We start from the raw sequence: 26,730 nt of genomic DNA on the forward strand, positions 1-26,730 counted from the left end.
TCATCCTTGGTACTGCACCATTTATTTTTCTTCCAACTGGCCTGTTTGTGTACTTACCTATGTCAAAAATTCTTTCCCTAGTGTGCAGATCTTGCAAGTGGCAGTATAGGAGCCTTTATTTCTCTGCAGATTTACATTAGGGTTGGTGTCTACAGGCTTTTTTATGTGAATTTATGTGATTTTATAGGATAATTTGGCTACAGTCATCCTAGTTCTGTCTTGTCTGTCTAGCCTGAAATGGAGGCTTCTTCCCTTCCAGTTGAAATTTGGCAGTGATGAACAGTGATTCCTCCTAGACTCATATAAAAATTAATTGCACAATTTGCATCAAATCCCAAAATAAAATGTTTTCTAGTTAGACATGTATATCTTTGTCATTTGTTGCTGTGATCCTGCGAAGCAATTGCTCTTATTTTGTCATTCATCTACATATCACCTTCCATTTCACTTCTCTTCCTAGGCCTGTTTGCTGGCTTGAATGGATCTCATGACCTGTTTGCCAATATCTTAGCCACAAATTTACCTTTATCCTGTCACAAAATTTTGTGTAACTTCAAAGACTTTTCTAGTTAGGAAGTCTTAAAAAGTTTCCCATTTTTTGCTATAGTGTCATTTTGTCGTAAGACAGTAAAATGGTCCAGGGATATGATTTTCTGTCTGTGTCAACGATTTTCTGATGCACCAAAGTCCTGAAGGATGCAACACAGAGCAAACATAGAACCCAAGTCAAAATTTTTGTGCTGAAAGAGACATTGGTCCCTGAGTTCAAGCTCCTGGAGCTGATCACTGCTTTCTCAGACCTGTGTCTGAAAACAGATTTGTATGTGTTGAAGCTTTCCAAAATATGAAGGAAATATTTCATCACTCTTTACTGATTTTAATTTGTTCAAAAGATAAGGAAGTTTATTTTTTAAGTCATGTTAAATTGAAAGTGTGGTTTCATGTTTTGACTCTACAGTCAAACTCCTATGGATTTTTTCCCCAGATATGATGGTACAATTATTAGCAAAATATTATAACAGAGCAACACAGAAAACTTCATTATTTTGTGGCATGCATCTCTGAGGGCCCAACATCATCAGAAAGCATACAGAGGTAGAGCAAATAGGAAGAGATGTAACAAGGGTGATGAAAAATATGAAACAGGATTTTTCAGTTAAGAGAAAATGACTGAAGGAGATTACTGAGGACTGTACAGCCAGGAATACTGTGAAAAATGTGACTACAATCTATTAATTGTTCTCACTATGCAAGAAACTAGGGCATTGCAGGCAATTAACATGCAAACAAGAAGCACTTTGTGCAGTGCAAGTTTAAACCAAGGGACCACTTTTACAGGGCACTCTGTGGACCTGATGTATATACTGGATCAAAAAGAAATTAAACAAAATGAGTTGGTTAGGACCTAGCAATGACAAACACAAAAGTCTCTAACTTTTTCTTTTTATCCCTTACATATGTTTCTTAGGCTTTGGCACTAACCACGGTGACAGAGGATTTGAATTATGGGACCTTTGGTTATTTCCTTTTTTTTTTTTTTCTTATGTTTGTTCCATGTACTTCTCTGGTCTGGGACATGATTTATCCAGTATGGCAGATTCAGCTCTTTAAAGGAACATCTCTTGTTTCCTGACTCTGAAGACTTCATCCATTATAAGTTTTGTTTGGCTTTTTGCAGAAGTCTGAATAGCTCATATAAAAGCTGGCTTTCATTATCCCACTTAAACAGCTTAATACTGTGTTAAGCTATTTGTCTTTAATCCTGTTTAAGAATACTTATCTTAATTCCAAGAAAAATATCCATCCTAACTATGATCTTAGCTTAATTATAAAAGATTTTAAAGCAAATAGGGGCATAACTCAGTTTACCTGACATACATCAGTGTATACTCAAATTTAATGTTAATATAGAGAGGTTCATGGAGTCACTCCTTATTTGCACAGGTGTAAGCAGAGCCAGGAGGTGGCCCCATCTTTTTAGTAGATGTTGGTACCAGCAGTTTAACTGTGCAGTCTGTACCTTTCTTTTATGTATCACATTGCACAGAGTAAAATAAGGTTTAAATTAAAATTTAAAACGTTTTCCAAATATTCACAGGGAAAAAAATGTTCTCATGTGGTCATTTGTCACATTTGTGATTAGAGAATATTTTTCCTCTTTTTCATGTATACAGACAGGACTGAACTCATCTATTTTTTAAATGACCCTGAATCTAAAGATATTCCCTAAACAAAGCATAAAAACATTAGGATCATTAAAATAGTGGGACTGAATGAGAGTACCACGTAGAGAAAAGTAGAATAAGTTTATTAACTAAACTTTATTAAAACAATAACAAGACCCACATTATAAAATTAAGAAAAGAGTCAACTATCTTTGACGTACTACATAATAGACAGCCATTAAAAAACCCTGTATTCAAATAACTCATTTGCATCAGTGGGTTGCTTCTATTTAATTGAATTTTGTAGAGCACTCTAAACAAGAATGTTGGTGCAGAATCCTGATGAAAGTCTGACATTTGTTAAATCCACAAAAGATTATTTTAGAAAGTAACAATAGCCAGTATTCATACAGGAGAAAAAAAAAAAAAAAAAAAAAGAAAAGAGAAAAAAGAAAAAAAAAGGAATTTTAATTAACAAAATGTGTATCTATTTTATTTTGTTTCTGAAACAAAAGGAAGGGGGAAAGGGGAGGGTGGGAAGCAAAGAATTATTGGTTTGACTTTATGGGTTCTGAGAACCCAGAATTCCTGACAGATCCCTCCAAAAGAAGTGTGTGCTTCCAAAAGAAGCTCTTATACAGCTTATGTAACACTGAGCTGAACTTTATGGAGGAAAAACTTAACAATCGTCTATATTTTTAGTTTAAAAATTAGTTATATATTTATTATTTGGGTTCTTTTTATCATATCACTAATATATTAGAATACAGTAAATATTCATTATCTGTGAGATACAGAAAAAAGATTTTTCAAAAAGTTGTTATCCCAGCTGCTTTTTTGTGTCCATCAAATCCTACATTTTCTGCAGTATAAAACCATTGAAAACATGATTGAGATGCAAGTATATGCAAATATATAAGATAGCATTTTATATATATATTTGTGTGTTTATTTTTATATATGATTATAAGCATACATGTGCACATAGTCAGACACTCCAGTGTGTACTACAGGAGAATAGTCCCTGTGTAGTGAGGCACCTCCAGTTGGACTGGGAGGGGAGAGGCATCCTTCCTGTTTCCTCCGTCTGCAAATTGTCCAATGGGATTTCAGGTGGGTGAGTCAGAAGCAGCTGCATATTGTACCACTGTGCACTCTCTTGAGTTCAAAACTTTATGTGCCCTTATATACTAGCCAAAAAAAAAAGGCTTGAGAACCTCTGGGGATTCTGTGATTGTGTGACAGTCACCAGCACTATCATTTGTTTGGTTCTATTATTTTTGTGGCTGTGTGTAGTTTCTAATTGAATCAATAGGTTTTGTATTTTCAGTTAACATTGACTGTTAACTTCTCCATGACTGAAATGTCATTAGTTTGCCATACTTGGTACTCTGGCATTGCAATATGCTACAGTGAGATTGTTTAAAAACCTTACGCATTGACTAGGAAGGGAGCCTAGGAAGCTGGTTTAAACTTGACTCCTATTTTTAATAAGCAGAAGTAAAATGAGATGAATCTTGGATTGTGTCAGTGCCACACAGCAAAGCAGGATCACAAATACCTGAGCTGACTTCATACAAACAAATGGCATATTCTGCAAAACTGCTTTGCTTGGCCAAACTCAGCACAGATGTGGTTTTGAGTACCCAAGCTGGGGCTAAAGTATCAGCTCCATTATTCTAAGTAAACATTGTCACACAGCATAAACCATTCAGATCCCTTCCCTCCCCTTCCACTTTCCCTAACCTCCTTCCCTTTCCTTCTCCTTCTCCTCATCCCCATTCCCCTTTTTTCTCTCCCTCTTTCCTTCCCTCCTTCTCCTTCCCTTCCTCCCTCCCTCCTTTCCTTCCTTTGCTCTTCCCATTTCCATTCTTTTTCATTCTAGTAAGAGACTCTCTTTTGTTCAGCAACCCAGAGAAACACTTTTGCACTTGTGTAACTCACCATTGGCAATGGGGACTGCAATAACCCTTGAAAAATAATAATACAGTTACTGGATTTAGTACTGTAAAATGGGCCACTCTTTATTAGAATTATACCAGTGCTGTTTTCTAGTTAAAATAACTAATACTAGGAGATAAATGCACACATTTCAGTCTCCCTTCTAGTGAGGAAATCATAGTCCAGTCAGCTAATCTGAATTTACCTAGTGAAATAGAAATTGATACAAATTCTTTCTTAATATATAGGTAGGTGAAGATTAGTAGGATGTTATTTGCTAATAAATTAGAAACATTGTGTGCTGATGCAGTGTATCCAGATGCCAGAAATCTTTTGCTACTGACTTACTGAGGCTGGTGTAAATTTAGATTTTTTTTTTTCTGTTTTGCAGTCTGTTTTTATTTTCTGTGCCTTTCAGACTGTAAGCTCTCCTGAGCAAAAACTCAAACTATGACTTCATACAATATCTTCATATTCAGGAGCAAGCTTTCTTGGTCTTTTAGCATTATCAGTATGCAAAAGTTGACTAAATCTGACAACAAAAAGTAGCCAGCTGAAGCTAAAGGATGAACATTTTGAAATACAGACAAATAGAAAATATAGCATACTCCTAGGAAATTTTATCAAAATTGTGAACAGCATTCAAAGCATCTTATGGGTAGTCTTGCAGATGACCAAAATTATTGAGATTGACACCAATGACAGCTCTCTGACTTCTTTTGTTTTCAGTGATTGCACCTTAGGTGACAGACTAAACTATACCTGGTGATACTGAACCACTATGTTAGGCAGTTTTGGAAAGTGTGGTATCCTTAGATCATCTTGGATGGAACACCTTACAAGCTGGAGAAGTTAATTTTATTTTTAAGGGCCAATGTAAGCAAAAAGGTAGAAGGTGTCCAGCATTTTGCAGGATCCAATACAGGTGATGCATGGGACCAAACTTTTATCAGCACATCTGGTCTGTAATTAATGTTATCTACTACTACTACTATTAGTAACAACAGTAATAGTAGAAATAGCATACTAGTCTATGAAATTGTATTGCTGTCAGTTGTTCTCAGTCCTTACATGTGAAATTTTGAAAATGTGTCAAGTGTGGCTTTACATGTAATCCTATATGAGTGAAACGTTTCTACGAATTCCAGGTTATAAGCACCAATTAAAATTTCACATATGGTGTGTTCAGTCATATTTGAACTCATTAATTAGTGTTTGCCTGGATAACTGGCTTTCAAACAGCTAATTTGCATCATAAGTTATTTGAAGCATAGTGACTCTGAAGCTAAACAACTTGTTTGGCAAGCTGACTTCATATTTTTTACAATGCAATCCAATTCCTTTATGGCAATTTTTAAATCTGTACTACTGTCATACCTGAGAGAAATTGTTTTCCACTGTGTTACACAGCATTAAAACACACAGGGCTGCTCTCTGGTACTGGGTCCAGTTGGCACAGTTGCCTAAATGCATACAGCCTCCAAAACATCCTTTTGGAAGTGATTTCTGGCCCATTTTAACTCTTGAACCAGGAGCTGATTGAAGTGCTGTAGCACTTCAAGCTGATACAACCGTGCTACAGACTTTTCTAAAAATGTAAGAGTAGAATGAGGTAGTTCTCATGCATCAGAATGTGTCTCGATATTGAATTTGCTCATGTAGACATAGCTGTGGATTACCAGAATAAAAACAAAGGAAAGAGAAAAATTGTTTTCCATCAGCAATGGCATTTTGGGATTCATGTGATTGTGTGATCATGGCTGAAGAGACATTAATATGATTCAAACACCATGGAAATGGGAACACTGTAATGACAACAGCACACATTCCTCTGTCAGAAATGCAAACAGTGTGAATGCTTAAAACATAAAACTAAGATTTGTGATTTTTGTCAGTTAAACATGACATCAGTAGATAAAAATACGTCTTTCCTCTCAGTCATTTAGATTTCACTCAGCGAGTGTTCTTATTGCTATTTCTGGATGGCTTCCAGTGCCTGGGATCAGATTCTAATCAGTTTTTACAGCCAATCATTAAAATTAAGGTGTTTCTTTAGTGAATTGAATTCTGTAAGTTTCATCGCCTTGTAAAATGCTCATTAAGACCTAAAGTATTTACACCACATATATTTGCACCTGTGAGAACTTCAGTTCATTACCTTATTAAAAGGAGGTGGCTTCCACTGATGTTCTGGCACTTTCAGGCATGCAGAGATTCCCACCTACAGGTAGCACTAACTATAAGGGTGTAAGTGGCAGCTGGTTGTGAGAGCTAATTTTGTGGAGCTGGTTACTTGTGGAATAGATAGTACAGACAATCTGAAAGAACATGGTCTACAAAATAGATGTAGCAAGTCTCTGCAAAGCTTTCAAGCCATCTCAGAAGACCAGTTTGTGGTTCTGCACTGAAATAATGCACAGGACTGTGACATATTGTGTTTCTAATAAATGTAGTTTGTAGTCTCAAGAAAAAACAGATAACTCAATAGGCACAGAGCTTTGCAAAATCATCTCTGGTTAATGTACATTAACCTTCTACAGGTTACATAAAAATTATGTTACAGAACTGCAAGACAAATGTCTTTTCACGATGCTGACATTTGGACACAACAAAGCTTTCACCACTTGATGATAAAGTAATATGCTTACATGGCAAATATATTGAACCAGACCTGCAATGTCCTCAGCAAACTACATACTCTCCAGACATTGCAGGCCTTGAGTGCAGAGAACAATGCAAACAAGTACATTCCTTGATCCCCATCTTGTTGTTTTCAATGGTCATTTTCACGTGTTGCTTGCAATACACACTTAATCTAAGGTTGGGGGAGGGGTTGTAGTTTTTTTCTCTGATGAAATACAAGCATAAAGATCATGGGGTGTTTTTCCACACATCATTTTCATTCATTTATTTCTTGTCTTGGCTTTGCGAATGAAGATTTCAGAAGGGCTCTCCCCACACTTGCTGCAAGCACACTGATGGCTGATAAGGCCAGTGTGGGACAGGCAGTGCAGTTGCAAAAGGCCCAGCAGAAAGTCTCCTGTGAGGGGACAGCCAAGGCACGGTTCTTTCTGAGCTGTCTTTTCTCCTCAAGACTGATTCCACGTGTGTTCTCAAAGGAGGCAGCAGCATTATGGATGGTGTCTCCATGTCACCAGATTGGAGGCCAGGCTGGACCCCTGGTGGCAGTCAGTATGGCAAAAGCTGAGGGATTGTTTCAGGGATTGTTCCTTGTATCTCCTCTCTGGGGCTCCTCTGTTGTGGCAGCCGGCGAGCAAGTTCACCATAGAGCACAATCTTAGGGAGGCTGTGATCTGCCATCCTGGGGACGTGCCCTGCCCAGCACAGCTGCATCCTCAGTATCATTGCCTCAGTACTGGTGACCTCTGCCTGTTCAAGGACAGTGACATTGGTCACACAGTCAATCCAGTGGATGGTGAGGATTGTACAGAGGCAGCACTGATGGAAGCACTCAAGGAGTTGCAGGTGTTGGTGGTAGATGCCTCATGATTCAGACCCATTGAAAAGAGTAGACATTAAATGACTCTGTAGACACTGATCTTTGTACTATTCTTCAGGTGTTTACTGCTCCAGACTCTTTTATGAAGTCTTCCAAATGCTCTGTATGCCTTTGCTAATCTGTTGTCTGTCTCTTTGTTTGATCTTGGCGTCTGAGGAAATAATGAATCCCAGACAGCTGAACTGCTTGACTGACTTAAGCTCTGATTCACTTATGGTGAAGTGGGGCTGATGGAAGTCTTCCTGTGGTGCAGACTGGTAAAGAACTTCTGTGTTCAAGTTGACTTCCAGCCCAAAAAGATCTGCAGCTTCTGCAAAGCAGGATGTTATGTGCTGCAGAGCTGCTTCTGTGTGAGCAACGAGGGCAGCATTGTCAGCAAAAAGCAACTCTGGGACCTGGTGATTTAGGGTTTTGGTGTGGGCCTTCAGTCGCCTTAGGTTGAATAGGGTCCCATTGGTACCATTTCAGATGTAAATGCCATTTTTTAGTTCGAGGTCTCCCATGGCCCTTTGGAGCATTGTGCTGAACAAGATTGTGAATGGAGTGGGTGTGAGAACACAGCCTTGTTTCAGCCTTGATTACTGGGAAGGATTCAGAGAGTGCATTGCCATACCTGGCTTGGCCCTGCTGATCCTCATGTAGCAGGATGAGAATTTTGAGGAACTTGGGGGGATATCCTAATCATTCCAAGATTTGACACAGGCCCTTTCTACTCACAGTGTCAAAAGCTTTAGTGAGGTCAATGAATGTCACATAAAGACCTTTGTTCTGATCCCTACAGTTCTCTTGCAGTTGTCTGAGAACAAATACCATGTCTGTGTTACTCCTGTTGGCTCTGAAACCACATTGGCTTTCAGGTCGAACTTCCTCTGTTATGGCAGGCGCTAGTCTGTTTAAAAGTATTCTTGCAAGGATTTTTCCAGCAATGGAGAGCAGTGTTATACTTTGGTAGTCAGAGCAGTTTGACTTTTCTCCTTTCTTCTGGAATAGGGTTATGATGACTACATTATGGAGATCTAGAAGTAATTTGCCTAGTTCCCAGCAGCTCACAAGGAGCTTGTGAAATTTAGCGTGTTGTGCTTGGCAGTGCCAGTGCTTGGATCAAGGATGCATCCAGGTTATCTTCAGGCTGTCTTTCTGTTGGAAGATAGTGCTGGTGATGGTGAGTTGCTGCTTAGCACAAAACTCTAGCAGGAGACATCCATTGTCATTAAAGTTTCCAACACCATGCTTGCCTAGTACTCCTTTCCAGGCTTCATAGTTCTTTCCTGCTCTGGTGTTGAAGTCACCAAGGATTATGATCTCATCACCCGCAGGAACCTTTTCGGGGAGGCAGCACAGGTCCATGTAGAATTTGGCTTTTTCTGCATGGTCAGCTTGGAGGGTTGGGGCATAAATAACTGAAGAGAACAACATGTTGCTTGTTGTGTAGTGGGAGGTGTAAGGAAATAATGCAATCAGAATGACCCATTGGCAAATTTTCAAGTTTGAAGGTGATGGAGTTTTTAATCATGAAGCCAAACTCCTGAAAAGTACCTTTCAGTTTTGGGTTTGCCTGACCAATAGAGTGTGTAGCCAGAACCACGTTCTTTAAGACTGCTTTCCTCATGAAGACAAACTTCACTAAGAGCAGCAATGTCCATGTTAAGTCGTGATAGCAATGAGAGCAGAACAACACTCAGGATGCCCACTGTTCGCTGAATCAATCATGGTTCTGATGTTCCAACGTGTGAGTGTCAATCTTAACACCCCTTTAGAGGCAGGTGTATGCCTTTGTCTCTTTGTCTTTGTTCAACTGCATCAGAAGAGTTGAATATGGGTAGCCAACTGGGGGGGGAGATGGAAATGAGCTTTGCTTAGGCCACCTTTTCTAGGCCCCTCTCCATGCAGAGCAAGCAGTGCTCTCCTTGAAAAAAGCTTCTTGGTCACTCAGCATGCTGCCAAACCACTCTGTCATCTCCTGGGTCAGTCCTGCACGCAGGGTTGGGCCTGTGGCTTCCAGTGCACCTTTCCCCTGATGTTTCGACCCTCGCCTGTCACCGCAGGGGCTGTACAGGTGTGAGTTCCCCCTTTGAGCCTGTGCTGTGGCTTTTTTAGGTGAGGCACAGCATGCATGGAACTGGCCCCACCCTTTACTCCTAAGGTTCATCTGCCAGGGCCCAGCAAGCTTGGACAGTGACAGCAAAGTCCTCAGGAAGTTTAGTTAGAGCATCCTTCTCTTAGTTGGATGGCCTTACAGGTCTAAACGAGCTCCATCTATCCAGGTTTGGAATTAGAGTTGTCCTCCTAGGATGGTTGCCTGAAGGCTGGTGAGCCCATCCTGCCCATGGACACATTTTGTCTGACCAACCCTTCAGTTGTGACCTGTCTGGCATGGGAGACCCTACTGGAAGTATATGCCACTGCCAGCATAGCTCCCAACCTCACAAGGGCACACAAGCTTCTCCCCTACAATAAGGGGGTGCCCATGGATGATTTTCCACACTATATCTTTCCTAAATAACACCAATAGACAGCTGCACCTATACAGGCACAGTGCCTGGGTGTGTGGTGCTCCACAGCTTACTTAAGTGCCAGTAGTTCTCTACTGGTGTTGTCCCTTTCTATTATGAAGACTTAATTGCTGAGTCATGTTTCATGAAGTTATGATTTCAGCAATTGATTATACTGTCCTCTTAAGATGTTTTGAAAACCTTTCAGTGCAGTACAGAGGCAGCTGAAATAATAAAATTTGAGTTACATGAATAACTGCAACTTGTTTCTAAGCTGATGGGTATGATGAATTATAAAGCAGGTCACTCACAGGGATGAAAAGGTGGATTAGGATCTTAATAGGAAAAGCAGATAGCCTCTAGAAATGCATTTTATAAACCCCACCCAAACAGCATTTAGGTTTTTTACACCTTGATATTGTTGGCTGTGAGTTCCTCTATAAAAACTACTTTTCCTTAGAAGACATTTTTATTTCTGTGCTCCCTGCTTCTCACCCTTATGAAACATTGTGATGTAAATATATTTTGTAGGGCCTTGTGATCAAAAAGCTGTGAATTTTAATCAAACTAGAAATACTAATCTGTGTACAGTTTTCTGCTCCTATTTGCACCTCTTAGTTTCTTGTGAATTAGCTAAACTTCTACTCCATTAACAAATCTGTTATTTAGAAAAACCATGTCTTTGTTTTGGTTTTGAGGCTTTATTAAAAACATTGGAGGGAAAAGTAAATATATTTCATTTAAATAAAAACAGACAGCATTCACATGTGACTAGACTCACAAAAGAGACTTATTTTTACAGATTCCTTTAAGAAGGCATAATATAACAGAACGCCAACTGCAGGGCAAGCAGTCCTACTATGTTGTTTAAGAACCCAAATCTGGTATAGGATTTTTATCAGAAAAATAGGAAGAATCTTCCTATTTTTCCATTTCTACCTTTTAAAACATTTTTACGCTAAAATTTCCCAATTTCATTTTCAGAAATAAAAATCTGTGGTTTTGGAAGAGACATAATGAAAGCAATTTCTTTCAGCTCTTCAGATCCATACCCCCTGAAAATGTCCAAGGCATTGAAGTGATCCCTACAAGGATTAAATTGCTTAGAGGTGGATTTCCACTGGAACAGACTTTTAAGGTGATGGGAACAGCCAGAGTGCTTTTTCACTGTAGGAATACTGGAGTTAGATACCAGCAAATTAGTCCTAATGTGGGCATGCAAAACAAGCAGTTCTAGGAGAACCCTATTTTGCTGCTATAACCACGCTTGCACAAATAACTAGGGAATTCTCTCAGAACAGCTGTGTCAGACAGCAAAGCTATTTTCGTAGCAATCTCTACTGTTTACCTAGCTTAATATTTCAGGTGGAGTTGACCTTACAGTAGAAAATACCAAAAGAAATGGAAAAATTGAAAAATTTATTGTTACCACACAAGCAGATTCTCTGTGATGACTTAGTAGGGAATGCTCTGAAAATTCTAAAATGTATTGATTGAAGAAAACACAGAATTTAGAAAACTGTTATCTGCTTGCTGGGCATAGAAACAATGTAGGAATGGTGATTCTGTCATAGAGCTTCAAGAAGAGCAGGATTGGGAGCCATTGCCCTGGGACAGAGGTCATCATCATTTTAATGATGGATGATGATGGAAAACTGCAAAAACAGACATTACTTTTTGAAACATCTTGTAGCCTTCTGGAATCTGCCTTTTCCAAGTGTTTAGCCAGTGTTCTCACAGGTCCCTTTCTGTAGGCATGGGGACAGCCAGTACAGTCCTAACATTTGGCAAATTACATTAAGCAACAGCTTGTAACTACATGTTACAAGTTTTCATACATAAATTGTGTTTTATACTGACTTGGGCAGTAATAGCAGTAATTTACAGATCTTTTCAGTGTATTGTTTTAGCTCTTAAAAATGAGGGGGGGGGGACGGGGCACACAGAGGGGCAGAAAGTTTAAATTGGTAATAATTACAGTTTTATATCCCAGTGATACTTTACCTGGACAAATCACTAGAAATTCCTTGAATAATAACTTGTTTGGAGAATAACATTTCCTCCAGCTAATAGTAGTATTTTTCCTTGCCTGTCTCCCAAGAATTAGATAAACACTGGGTTTTTATTAGATAAATAACTGGGTTATTTTTTGGAGGGGAAATAATTCATTTTTTTCTGAGACCTTTGTTTTTTCTCTGTTGATGTGTCTTGGCTGTCTCTGCTTAGAGAAGGCTGAGGATCTGAGAGGAGGCCTACTCAGCTAAATTAAACATGAGCTGGATTTCACCTCAGTGGGAGGTGTGGGGGACTGCCCCTCACATTGTGAGAGGATGCCACTTGCCCTTCTTGTAGTAACATATTGCACAATGGTTTCTTGTTAGTGGAAAGTAATTAAAGAGATTGAATTATACTTTTAATACATTATGCCTAATAGTTGACAGGTTTAAGGGAAGGCAATGATTAACTTGTGTGGAAAGCTAGGCATCTGGACTGGTTTTTCTGAAGACAGCCATGATCAAAACTATGTGACTTTGTGATTCTGTGACAATAAATCCCTTCTGTAGATAACATAAGAAATCTCTGGGCAATGATTGACAGAAGAACAGAAAAGGTGACAAAGAAAAGGGCAGTAACACCTTTCCAGTCCCATCCCCAGAATACCTTCCTTAATCAAGGGTTCAAAAGGAGGTGCTCAGAAACTTGAGTACTTTTCTGTAATGTCTGCAGTAGAGAATCCTCTCCAAAATGTGCACAAGGTATCAAGAACCCCTGTATGGCAATGTGTGCTTTTATCTTGCATTCAGGAGCTGGAGCAGACTTTAGGAAGTAAACCATAGCATAAGTAATAATAATAATAATAATAATAATAATAATGATCTGCACAAATAACTGTGCATTCTTCAAATCCATGAAATTATGACCTCCAGTCCAGGTTCAGTACACAGAAGTAGCAGAAGTAGTGAAATTCCCCCACCGACTCCCAGGAAAAAAAGTCTCTTTTCATGAAAGAGTCATCGAATAATTTTTCTGAGGCATCCCCATTCAAGGTCTAAAAAATTTATACTTGAAGCACACGCTAAAATACACCCAGTTACAGTCTAAATATGGAAAAAGATGGAGAATACATCAATTTCCATATTAATTTTTTCGATTACCATACATAGTATATCTATATAAAAGAGAAAGATACATTTATAAAATTCAGAATTTATTTTAATCCCATTATAGGCTGTCTTTATTTAGAGCAGGTTGGCACTGAAGATCCAGTGCTACATATTCATGTTACATGGCATTTTTAAAGTAAATTTTCAGGGAATACAACCAGTAAGCAATTGCTTTCCTAGTTCAGTAGATGAGCCACCAAAATATTTTATAATATATCCAACTCTACAAATAGAATTGCCTCAGGACAGTACATACATTTATAGTAGATGTTTGACCTTGTTCTGTTTGACCTGAATTCTTACAATGTACTGAGTTTTTCTCAGAAAACTATGAGAAAATATTAAAGAAAGATGATACCTGTGAACCTCATGCTTAGTCTTTATATTTGGTATTGAGATGGGAGTTTGGATGCAGTTTCTTTAATTGGAATTTGATTCTCTTGCAACTGGTGAGACAAATTAGTGAGCAGCAGTTAAAATAAATACACATTGTGCAATATAGCATGATTGAGTTATCTTGAAGATGTCCAAGCTTAGGTGAGTTGCCCACTGCATTAAATGCAAGTAATGGCATTTTTACTGCGAGTAAAAGACCATTTGTCTCATTCCACATCTAGTTCCTGTGATGTCACATGAAACATGTTTAATTAGGAATACTAGGATAGAATTTCCTAGAATGAAAAGATTGCGCACGTAGTACAAACAGCTGTCAAAATTCAGTGTTTTCCTGTAGATTGAATGATGATGGTTCCATTCATGAGTGCTGAAGTTCTGATTATTTTTTATTCCTTAGCAAAGCATAGTGTTGGCTATTTATAATCTCTTATTATTATCCAGACACAAAAATTCCTTTCCAAACTTCAACTCCATGAAATCAACTCTAGGTATTTATGCTCTCTGTAGATGTTTTTCATGAAGAGTTTTGGTTGGCTTTGAACTGGTATTCTGCCTGCAAAGTTGGTTAGATCAAACCCTAGATATTGTTTAGCATTTTTTTAGATGAGTTAAAGACTTTAGATGAGTTAAATACAAAATTAAAATTATTTGCTAAAAAATGAGCAGATTCTGTGAATTCAGAAAAGACATTTGCTAAGGAGGCAGGTGTACTTTAGGGAAAAAACACTTGCTTGAAACACAGGAGAGGTGAAGGATTTCCTGTGGTTTGTGAGGCTGATTCCTCATCAGATGCTGGGCCATTGACAGGACCATAGGCAATGGGTACACTCTGAGGCAAAGGCGGGTCTCTCTGAACTGAAAAGGAAAAACTTTTGATGTGGGGGTGACTGAACACTGGCACACGTTGCCCAGGAAGGATGTGGAGTTTACTCTTGGAGATTTACAAAGGTATCTGGACACAGCTGCAGAATCCCAGAAAGGCAGGGCTTCGAAGGGACCTCTGCAGATCATTTAGTCCAACCTCCCTGCTAGAACGCTGTCACCTAGAGTAGATTATACAAGGACACATCCAGATGGGTTTTGAATGTCTCCAGAGATGGAGACTCCACAGCCTCTGGGCAGCGTTTTCCAATGGTCTCTTACCCTTGCTATAAGTTTTTCTTTATGCTTAGGCTGAAGTCTTAGGCAACTGGCTATAGGTGACCCTGCTTGAGCACCTCTAGCGGTTCCTCCTCTCCTAAGCCCTCCTGTGAATGCCGTGATTCATTCCATTCTCACACAATAACCGCGGAGAGCAGACACTTGCCCGTTGGCGGCAGGTGTGTGGTGCTGGCCAGGAGCGGGCAGCGGTCACTAGCCTGAGCATCTCCGCTGCCATATCCAGACGCTCCACTCCCGGGTGAAGCGGGAGCCACCCCTCCCACGGCGCTTCCCTCCTTCCTCCTGCCGCGCTAGGGCCACCCGACGACCCAGCGGGGAGCGAGCGGGGAGGAACAAAGTTTGCGGGCGGTGCCTGCGGGACAGTTCGCTGCTACCGGACGGCGCCGTCTCCCGGTCCTCCCTCCGAGGCGGGCGGTATTTACAGCCACCGCTGCCGGGCAGCCCAGCCGGCCAGGCTCGCACGACGGGCGCCGTCCTACCCTCTGGTTCCTCCGCGGCTGCCTCTCCGGTGACTTACGCCGCCGACTGACGGCTCACCCCGCCGATCCGCGGCCCCGAGCTGGCTGCGGCGGCCCACCCCGCCGGGAGCAGCGGTGCCGGCGGGACAGAGCCGGAGCGGAGCTCCGCGGCGTGCAGCCCACCCAGCGCTCGCCGCACCCCTCGGTCCCTCGTGGCACGGCGCGCCCGCGGAGGGCTCGGTTCGGCTCCGCGCCCCCTGTGCCGCTCCGCGCTGCTTCTTTTCGCGCCGCTCCGCGCCTCCCGCCGCCAAGACGCCGCGTTTCTTGTACCGCGCCAAAGGCGGGTGCCGCTCGGCCAAGATGGGCCGGCAGACAGCGGCCGGCGGGCGCAGCATGCAGCGGTCGCAAAGCCGGAGCAGCCTGTCCGCTTCTTTCGAGGCGCTGGCGGTCTACTTCCCCTGCATGAACTCCCTGGAGGAGGAGGACCGAGGTGAGGGGCCGTGGCGGGACGGGGACTGGGCAGGCGGCAGAGCGGGGGCAGTAGTGCGGTGGGTCCGGGGCTGGCAGGTCGCTGCCGGGATGGGGCGGGCCTGGCAGAGGCAGCCCGGCAAGGGCCGGGGGTCGGGCGGCTCTGGGGCCCTCCGGGCAGGCGGACGGGCGGCGGTGCTGAGCACAGGACTGGTGCGGGGACGGTGCTCCGGAGAGTTGAAGTGCTAAGAGAGGGGTTGGTGACACAGTGCCTGTAGCTGGAGCATAAGGTGTGATTTACAAGATGGTGTTTATCATAGCATTGTAAGTGAAGTTATTTCGCTAACCTTTGGTTATGTTGGAAGGAAATGAGGTAGAGTGTCATTTCTTTTTCTGCTCATTCGTAAGGAAAACAAACCACTCTTCCTGACGGGATGTTTTCTAACAGTACATTGACTTGTGCAGGTATCTCTTGAAACACAATTTTCCAAAGGACGCCAGACTGAACAGTTAAATACTGGCCTTGGTTAACTTTTTCTTAGGAACAGCAGCATAGGTAGAAGGCTGTGTGAACAAGTAAACCTTGCAGGTCTCTTGCACAGTTATTATCTACTCATAAACATTAAGTCCAAACCATAAGGCATTTGTGTAATTTCCATGTATTTGTCACAGGACCAGAACTTCACATAACAGATGTAATGGATTTTCTGTATTACTGGTAAAAAAACTCCAAACAAACAAACAAAAAACCATAAGCTACCTATCAAAAACACTGGAAAAATTAAATTTACCCTTGCCATTCAGAATTGTAACAAGCATGTATGTATAGTTAAACATGGCACCAAACCCATCCCAGAGCAGAGATTGAGGTTCATGAGGTTCTGGTGTGTTTAATGTTTACTAAAGAATAAACTTAATGGACTTCCTAGTGTTTATCAGAAGTAAGCAAGTATTTTGTATTTCATAAAGATTAATTAAGCATATTGCACCTTCTATAGATTTGAGCAATATCAAATTAGGATACCAGTATTAGTACAATGCTGCTAGACAAACATGTTTCAATCTATGTATGCCTTTCATATTCTGAATTAAAATATCTGCACATGCTTTTATCACCTTCCACATCTCAGGCTGAATTCAGTGGCAAATGTTTTTCTCCAGTCTTCATATATCTTCATTTAGCTTTTAATGTGCAACCATCCCTGAAGTCTCTTCTCCAGATCTCCTTTACTTTTCTGATGGAAATGATCCCTTGCTTTTCCCCTGGACCTTACTCTGTGGCTTGCCAGGTTTCCCCTTTCCTTAAAGGAGAGGGATCTGCTCCCTTGGGTGAAATAAGCTATCCTTCAGTATTCTCAACTGTGCTCAGCCTTGAACAATGAAGTGAATTGCAAAATATTGCCAGGAGACTGGGCTTCAGAGGGCATTTAAAATCTTTTGACATAGTAATAAACACTATGACTGAAAACACATTTTAAAACACTTGAAATATCATAAATTATGCTAAATGTGCCTATGTATTCTTAAATATTTTTTTCTACCGTTCCAGAATAGTTGTCTTTTCAGTCATGATTATTAATTACAATAATTGTATTAATCCTGTGTGAAATCAGAGTCTTTGTTTTGTTCTAGTCTGTTTTCTTTACTTCACTAGGAAACAGTTAACTTATTCCTCAGTTGAGATTTGTGTATGTTTAAAGCTGTTAACTGGTTCAAAGAAATATGGAAGTCAGTAGGGAAATACTTGTTATTTTAAAGATAATTGTACCGACTTGTTTACTTTGTGGTAGCAAGTTATTTAAACAGAAGTGTTAAAAGAATGTATATTGATTTTTTTACATCTTGTGTTGATTTGTGTTATCTGATTTTATTTAGATGCAGACTGTGCTTACAAGTGCATTTCATGTCATTTTAGTGAAAAGGAGAAAATTTCACATAATTACAATGTGGTTTTCTGGAGCTGAGTTTCTGCTACCTGGTATGTCTGACATACCAGGTTACTGAAGGAGTGACATCCATGACAGATAAGCTCTTTTCCCAAGTGCTATCACTGAGATGAGAAAGAAAAAAATCTTACGGATTTTTTGATGGCAAGTCACCTCAATTTGGAATTTGTTGTCTTCTGAGTGCTGCTGTGCAATTGTATTTACTATCAGTATCCTTAAGTGGATGTGGTACATGCACTCTCAGGTTCATGCACTTCATGCCCTTCCACAATTTGATCTGAAAGGATATATGGTAAAGCCACTTCATAAGTTATCTATCCTCAAAATGTTGTTATTTCTGCATGTGATGGATAGGTTAAAAAAAGATAACCTGCCATGGAGGTGCTCTTATGTTTTCCGCTCAATCACAATAGGAAACCTGACCTGTTGAGGGATTTATTTATGATACTGTCTTGAAGACTTTTGTTCGTTCCTTTCTGAAATCAAGACACTGGTCCATAGGTATATCTTTGGGTGTGATGGAATGTGAGTACTCTCAAGTTCAGAAGTAACTGAATAGTAAGCAACTCTATACAATGTTTTAATTTTAATTATTTCAGAAATGGATATTTCAGAATATCCATTTAAGTGTTAGTTGGTTACAGAAGAAGACCTCTTAGGCCCTGGCATCCAGGCTCTTATGTACTTAAGAAGAGGGCTGTCCAAATGCTGCACTTTTCCAGTTAAACATGAAGTTGCTATGGATGGGGAGATCTGAACTTGCTATGTTTGGCCAGGGAGCTGGTACTCACTCTGGTGTGCTCACTACTTAGACTGAATCCTTCAAATTGATCCATGTTATTTTTAAAGGAGTTAATTATTCTTAGTAGTGTCTAGGAAAAGATATTGAAAAATCATTTTTTTCATCATCAATTTATTTCTGGCATATATGCACTTGCACACACAGAACTAACGTACCTGAACAAATCACTAATGTTTTAAAGTATCAAGGTTATTAAAGGGTGCCTTTTGCATTTTTGTTACATTCATTGATGATAAAGCATACAGCCTACATAGTAAATTGAGTATTGGCATCAAATAATGCTTGAAATAGTTTAAATTCCTTGGAAATTATTTTAAAAGTTTAGGAATAGAGGGTAAATCTATTGATTTATGTCACTTTTCTGAATGCTCTTGAAGCATAAAAGTGCCGCATTTTCTCTGAATTCCTGACTTTGTTGAAATTAAAGGATATATTGTCATTAAATTCAAAAGATCAGGGAATTTCCAGTGTAAAAGCATGTGGCATCCTTCGAGATGTCTGTGTAATCCTAGTGCTAAATTTCATGCACATAATATATTTAAAAGTAGTGGATATGTTTACTGTACTTTCCTGTGGATGACTGGAAAATGTGCTGGAGCAAGTGAATTCTTAAACACAAGAAGGTTACTGGAGAAGAATTACAGGTATTCAACATTGACTGAGAAAGAAGATAGAGGCTCTGATTGCATATTGTCACTCGAAAGCCTGTGTCTGTTTTAAGAGTGAGGCTATTAACTTGGTGCTTCCTCAAATTACACTTTATTTATTGTTTGCTGTAATAAATTTGTGCTGCAGTTTCCTTTCTGTACTGTTCAATTCTGATTTGCTTTCACACTGAGATGTTGATATAAACTGTTAAACATCACATTGCCAGGAGTGCAACTATGGAGCTGCTAGTCATGGCAAGATGGAAGTGCAGATCTGTACCCTCCAAAAGGGACTATATTTCAATTTAATGTCGTCTTTTGCAAGTTTTTGGGTGGTGGTGAAGCTATAAGATTCAAGAGAAAAGTCAAATGCTTTGCTTTGCAGGTGCTGAAGACAATTCCAGAGATAATTTATGATAATTTAAGATGTAAATTAATTCAGAAAGAACTGGAAAGCATCTTGGTCTCCCGGTATGTTAGAAAAGCAAAAGGCAATTAAAAAAAAAAAAGCCACAGAATGTTCTTCAGTCCAAGACAATCATGCCAAAAATAGCAAAAATTTGTTGTGTTAGCTGAGAAGAGGATGCATTACAGTTTTGCATATTGATGTCTATTGAATGAAGTATCTGAGTGTTGCTGTAGTTCAGCAGGAGGAGAAACACATAATACACTCATTGTCACCTGGAAGAAACTTGCTTCAGGGGTTGCTTGATCCCACAGAGATATCAACAGGAGTGTTGCCATTGATGCTAATGAGTGATCAGAACTTATTTAAATGTATGCTGGAGTCCTCACTTGAGCACTGGTTTTGGCTTCAGTGACATTTCTTACAGATTAATCATTTGATTGTTGGTAGAGCTGGAATCAAGCTTGGCAGTTCCTGGATTCTGTTCCTGTGGTTAGGCTGCCTGATCCCTCTGTCCCTGTGGAGGTCCCAGTAGACAATAACAAGCAGACAATAATTTAACCAGAAATAGAAAATGGGGGAAGTAGTAACAATAAATTCATTAACATAGTAATTATTACAGTGAAGAGAATCTTGCACATGAAGTAGTTATGCTTTAAAATTATCCTCTTAAAAGAGTAAAGTAATAGTAGGAATATCAGGCAACGAAGAAAATGAGAATAAAATCATCTTCTTGGGGGAATTGGCCTACTTTTTGGCCTTGGTGGTAAAGATGACCTTGTTTATGTGGAATGTTCACAGGCAGAGGTAAGGTTGAATATGAAAGAAGGGTATACTGCCCTGTGGCAGGGTATTTGCTGTAAAAGATGAAGCTTTAAAGAACTTGGCTTGATTGGTGCTAACATGTCGGAGATTGCCAGCTGTGTGTCTCATGGAGGAGTGGAGTGGCTCATCGTAGAGGATGAAAATCAGACTGAATATGGAATAACAATAATTCTGTACAGTGTCTATATGATACTTAGGTTTATGGCTGATAGTTTTTTGTATTTGCTTCTTGGTGGCTGCTCAGGGGCTGAGCACCGTCAGTGCAGTGGGGCTGGGTTTGTCCCACTCCTTCACCTTCTGGGGCTGTCACCAGGGTGGGGGCAGAGCAGGAGCCATTTTAAGCAATTTGCAGCTCTCTTTCCAGTCCCAAGTTTTTTTTACCAATTACACTCAGGTATCATAGTAATGAAGCAGATATAGATGCCAAGATGAATAAGACCTTTTAAAAAAGAAGCCTAGAAAAAGCTGTACTGTAGCTGGCAAAGAGTGTGACTTAAACAACACCCATGTATTCTGGGAAACAGCTGGAAAATCAACAGAGAAAAGTATAAGAGGAGTAATATTCAAAGTACAAGGTATTTCAACCTGACTGTATGTCAGAAATGCCCAAAAGAGAGTTAAAGCTGTGTTTCTTGTATTTGGTGTACTTCTCTTCTAGGCTTCTACTTAAACTTTATTGTGTTCCTGAGCAGGTATCTGGTGACTTAGGTATTGCTGTAATAGCAGCAGAGAAGGTGCAGTCTGTGACAGGCTTCCTCTCTGATGGTAATAAATAAACCCAAAAAACCTGTCTCTTTATATCTACATGCTGTAATTGTAATTCTTCAGTGGCAAGGTCAACAGTGTAGTCAGAGCAGCGGCTGTTGTTTCATTTGAGGAGGTAAATGTTTAACAGTAGTAGTTTGAAAATGGCTCATTACAGTATGAAATTTGCTCAGAGTTTTGGGAACCATGGTTATTTAAATAACTATATTTGCACAGCATCATTACTCATCTTAGGCAAATCTAGGAGGAAGAGCTGTTTCTAATTTGTGTAATCTCTGTAGCCATCCAGCTACTGGGCACCATCTATCTCATTAAGCTCTAATAGAGGGTGTTTAATTCTTCAAACACAGTTGCTACATCATTCAAAAATGCTGCATAGATCCATCTGATAGGGTAGGTAATGACCCTAGCTATATTACAAATAATCAAGGTTGGGTTAGAGAATGTTGTTACTGTGATTACTGCATATTTAGAAAGTGTCTCTCAATTCATATAATAACTAAACGGTTCTAAACTTCTTAATATATACACTTTTCACTGCTTAAGAAGTTTTAATCTTGTCTTGGCACTCTGTGGAATAATTGTTATTAATAGCAACATAAGAATGTTATGCATCCAGAAAATGGAATATGCATATAAACATAACAACATTATCTCCCAAAACTGCAGTGGTGCTTTCTTTTTGCTTCAGTTGGTTGTCCTTTGTCATTGGCAACAACAAAGATTGGGTTTAAAGATTTTTTGTGGTGAAGCTCTGCACCTATCCAGTGATTCCTTATGTAAATGGTATATGAAATTAGAATGTGACTCCACAAAATTATTTGTTCTATTTTTTCAGGATTTTAATAGCTTGGGGATGAGACTGATTTCCCACTGCCTCATGCTTTTCGTAGTAATGTAGATTGTTGTACAGGATGTAAAACAGATATAAAGTGGATATAAAACGCTGTCATTGTTTTGACACATGCACTGAATATGGAGTCAGACCTGTTATGTTTGAATTATAAGAACATCCATATGTGTGGGAATGGTAACTGGTCCAAATGAGGGTACCTGAAAAACTGTTCATTTAGGACATGGCATGTGGGACATACAGCTCTGGGATGCAAAGCCACGTGCTTCTTCACTGTCATATCTCTGTTTTCAATTTTACAGCAGTTGTATGAGGCTTTTGGCAGGTGCATCCTCTGACCACACTTAGAAAAGTGATGATCTTACCAGCAACAGAAGCAGAAACTTCTGCAGAAGCACTGGAGAGGTCTGAGTGGGTGTGTGCTGTTGTGTTCTGGATTCACATCTCACAGTCAGGAGCTGGGCATACCTAAATAAAAGTAATTAGGATAACGTTAATTCTGCATTTGATGTCTGCTGGTTTTGTATTGTATCAGAACTAAAACATTTTTTAATACTATATTTGAGACATTTAGTGTGCAACAGTTCTTTTCAAAGTTGGATTTGAACTTTTATGGATCCTGGCTAACCAAGGATAATTTTCTAACTCATTAAACTTCAGTATAGAAACTGGCTTGGACACATATCTTATGCAAATTTGAAAAAAGCCATTCCTCTGACCCTCTAGTCATACATACGAAAAAAAAAAATAGCATTAGCATGACAGAGATGTCCTGATCTCTCTTTGGCCAACTAGATTAGTAAAATGTATATACTAAAACCCCCTAACAGTTATTTTCTTACTGTCTATTACAATCAAGATCAGTAATCAACATCTGTAAAGCAAAATTTCCAAACAAATCTGCATAGCAAGTTTGTTGTTATATAGCCAGACTCACCTCTCATCATTATGGCTGCGGTTATTTAGGTTTTGATTCCCTGGGATGGCTTCCAGTCTGATTTATTGTTTGTTATCAGGGGTAAATTCTTTCTAAAAAGAGGTCAAGGGAAACCTCTGCTGTGGTTTTGTATGTACTTAAATTGGGCTTTCCAGGGACTGTTACATAAAACAGGAACTGAAACCAAGCTCTGAGATATCATAGATGGGTATTTGCCTTTTTTATATGTAGCATGTTCAATAGTGATTCTGCACAATAAAATGGGGGATAATGGAAATTTAGAAACATTAAGTAGTTATCATATATGTAGAAAAACATCTTTTTATTCATACTTCAGTCTTGTAAAAGTGTTTCAGAATCTTTGGGGACCACAGGTATTGAAGAGCTTTAACTGATGGATGCCCCAAGCAGACACAAAGCAATTTCTATTGTCTGATGCTCTGAAGAATTTGCTGAAGGGTCAGTTTGTGACTGAAGAATGGACATCAGCACAGCAGCGCAGAATACAATTTTAAACATTTAAAAATGGGAGAGAGTAAAGAGCAGGCCCCTACATTAAACCAAAGCATTGCTTGGGAGCAGAGTGTGGTAAGTTGACTTCACATCATGTGGCTGAAACAAGGCAGGTGATCTTTTCCAGATTGAACATATAAAACCATGTTTCCTTGCCATGGAAAAGAAACAAAAGGCATCCAAAGATTCTGCAATCTGGCCAAAGCTTTTACATCCCAAGAACAACTGAGATTTGTGGTGGCTGCCTCTTGGGTTCTGTGTATGGGGCCCCTCAAGAATAGGACCCGAAAGCTTCCAAATCAGCCTTTGACCATAAGCTCAAGCAACAGTTTTGAAGCTGATTATTTAATTCAGTTCTCTCTTAAGCTTTTCTTAGGTCTTGTCTTAATTAACCTTAATCTTAATTAACCATGCTTCCACTATGGCCAGAGTAAAGATAGAGGATGAATGGCATGGGACAAGAGTGAGAGAGTATTTCTTGACTGAACATGAAAACTAGTGAGGCCTCCCAAGAAATTTTAAAATGCTTGGTGCAAGCTGAAGGCTGTCAGTTCAGGCTCTCTCAGCCTTGCTGAACCTGGCTGCTCCCATACTGAAGAGCTTCCCTGCTGAAGGCAGCTCTACTTTTAGGCTATCAAGGCAGGCCATTCCCATCCCAGTCATAATTTCTCATGTTTTACATCTAGATATTCATAGGACCAGGAACTAGAACACAGGTTTTCCCTTCTTCCTTACCAGTGCAAAGGAAGGGGAAGCCCCTGGTTACAGTTTCTCCAGGGGCCTGCAGGTACTCTTTGGGCTTCATAAATATTCATCAGAGGACTGTAACACAACACTTCCTAAGGTTGTGGCTAGGAAGGGCCACTGAGACTTGGTGAGATGAACTCAAAGCTTCTCAAACTGAGGTGATGGTGTAATCTGGGTTTCCCAGATCCTGCTTGAATTGGTAGATCCTTATGCATGTCTACTACTTGGGGTCTGTGGGTGACACAAGATAAAAAACAACTCAGCTGTGGTTCCCAGCAGTGCTCCAACAAAAGCTAAATGTTGCATTCAGTGTGGCAAAAACCTGGGCTGTTTCAGACACATAATTGCAAGGGAATTTGAAACCTACCCTATCCCCCTTTTATTAGGTAGGATCAAATCTTCTTAGGCTGTGTATGATGACTTTTATTTAGCCTGTTCTTAACATGCCCAGAGCAGATCCCTAGATTCGTAAAGAGCTTTTACTCTTGGGTCACTTAAAGGCAGCTTATTGTCTTTGTGGAGGCAATTCCTGAGTTAAAATTAAAGTACTGAAGTGGGTTTTGTGCAGCCTTTTTGGTGAGGTGGGGAGAGCAGGGAACCTCAAGAGCTTGAGTATGTTCGCAAAGCAGCATCTCCTCTGTACTTGGTACAAGTCCTGCCAAGAGGTTATGTGCCATCTGGGAGGGGACTGGGATAGCCAGCCTGCCTCTGCCTGCCCCAGCCATGTCCCCTCCCAGGGCTCTGTGAGCCGTTTGGGGATGAAGCTCTTGCTGAGAGTGAGCTGAGAGCTCTTGCTCCCCTTACCAGAGGCAGCTTTCATCTGGATGGATTCCAAGTCACGGAAGATCATCTGTTGCATCCACTGCAGTTTTCAACTTGTCCTCATCTGGTATTGAAGATCATATCAGTAGTTTTGCATGTCTGATTTGCAAATGATTTGCACTAGGAGTTGTGGGAGCAAATACTTCCATGTGTGATTTAGAAAATGTGGCCTGCGGAGTCTATTTGCAGTAACCATATCAGTTAAATTAGCAGTGTGATTAACTATAAGAATGAGTGTGCTTTCATAAATGCTAAAGCAATTACTTCTGGTAATTTATTCCACTCCCTATAATATGGCTACAAGAATCTGAACCAGTGCTTTTCAGACAATATATTCCATATTTTGTTATGGGGACTTGAAAGAACTTTATTTTTTATAGGGAACATAGATTATATTAATTTGAAGAACATTTTCAAAGTTCTTCATCAGAGTTTGCTAAATTGCGAATAAAGCAATTTTCATGTAGATGGTCAGCAATATATTTAGCAACAAAGTGCCCTATTTGATTCTGTTTCCACATCCTTTCATTTGGTAGGACTAAAAACAGTGTGCATGAAGTGAGTATTCATATAAATATAAATATAAATAATATAAATATAAATATAAATATAAATATAAATATAAATATAAATATAAATATAAATATAAATACTGTATGATTATGAAACCAACTCCCACTTTCACAGTGGCACCAGTTACATCTTTACCTCTGTGCTAGTGGCAGATACATTCCTAAATTATCCATCTAGCTAGAGATTAGCATCACCTAACTTATGCTCATTCAACTGTGTGTTTGTTTTCACAAATGTTTTTGGAAATGATTTGTTGTAAAAAAAAATGAACAACTTGAACATGTATTGTTGGTATGTTCCTTTATGGCTGGGTCCATTACAGAATGAAGCCACAAAATTAGTTAAATCTCCACAAAGGATGAACTTTCAATTTCTAGGCAAGGGTGAGAAAAAACAGTTTGGATTTACTTGGGCAGTAAGACCTTCAGTCAGACCTTCCACCAGCTACAGTTCAGAAATATGGCACCAAAGGCTGTTTCATTGAGTTGAGCAACTACTTTGCATTTTTATTGCCACCTGCAACCTTTTAAGTATTTTCATGTTGAATTTATGAAACACAAATAATGGATTATATAAAGACTGCCTTTGTTTTTCACTTGTCTGAGGAATTGAGGTATTATATTTTAAAACGTTTTTCCAGGCACTAATGTATTGCTAGGATTGTGAGCAATCAAGTGTAGGTATTTCATGTATTATTTCAGATTAATTTAGTCAAGCTTAACCCAAAAGAATACTAGTCTCTGAAGCAGTAGTTCAGGAGTCATGTTGGGGAACTGGACCTTCTTCTGCCTTCTGTTCCAAACTGCCATTTTGCCATTAAATTTTCTGTTCTTGTTTCAAGAAACATCAACATCATGATTAGGAACCTTATTGCAGAAAGGTCATATTTTTGCCTTTTGTGCCTATGAGAGAGCTCTATCTGTGCCTGTTGAAAACTGGAAAATAGTTATTTACATAGTCTCCTTTTGGTCATCTTTAAATTCAGTGTTAATGTTAAAATAACTGATATTTGTCACCCACACTTTCAAAAAAGTTGGCTATACTAATGCAGGCCTAACTTTCATGCTAAATCAAAGTTGTGTCTTCTCAGCTGTTGGCTTATGGTCATGTGAACCAAGCACTTACTTCA

The 26,730-nt window shown here is 39.7% G+C and overlaps 1 protein-coding gene across 38 annotated transcripts in view; it reads left to right on the plus strand.

Moving 5' to 3' along the window:
* The window catches only part of RIMS2 (regulating synaptic membrane exocytosis 2), a 419,884-nt gene that overhangs the window by 386,507 nt on the left and 6,647 nt on the right, over positions 1-26,730 (plus strand). Inside the window, exon 1 of one of the 38 annotated variants that reach the window (XM_030444619.1) lies at positions 15,658-15,787. The exons of the other annotated variants lie outside the window; for them this stretch is intronic. Coding sequence (XP_030300479.1) covers positions 15,658-15,787 — 130 coding nt within the window. Of the gene's footprint in view, positions 1-15,657; positions 15,788-26,730 lie in introns of those variants that run through there. 38 annotated transcript variants of the gene reach the window in all.

This window comes from Calypte anna, chromosome 2 (assembly GCF_003957555.1).
Source record: "Calypte anna isolate BGI_N300 chromosome 2, bCalAnn1_v1.p, whole genome shotgun sequence".
NCBI classification, from domain to species: Eukaryota; Metazoa; Chordata; class Aves; order Apodiformes; family Trochilidae; genus Calypte; species Calypte anna.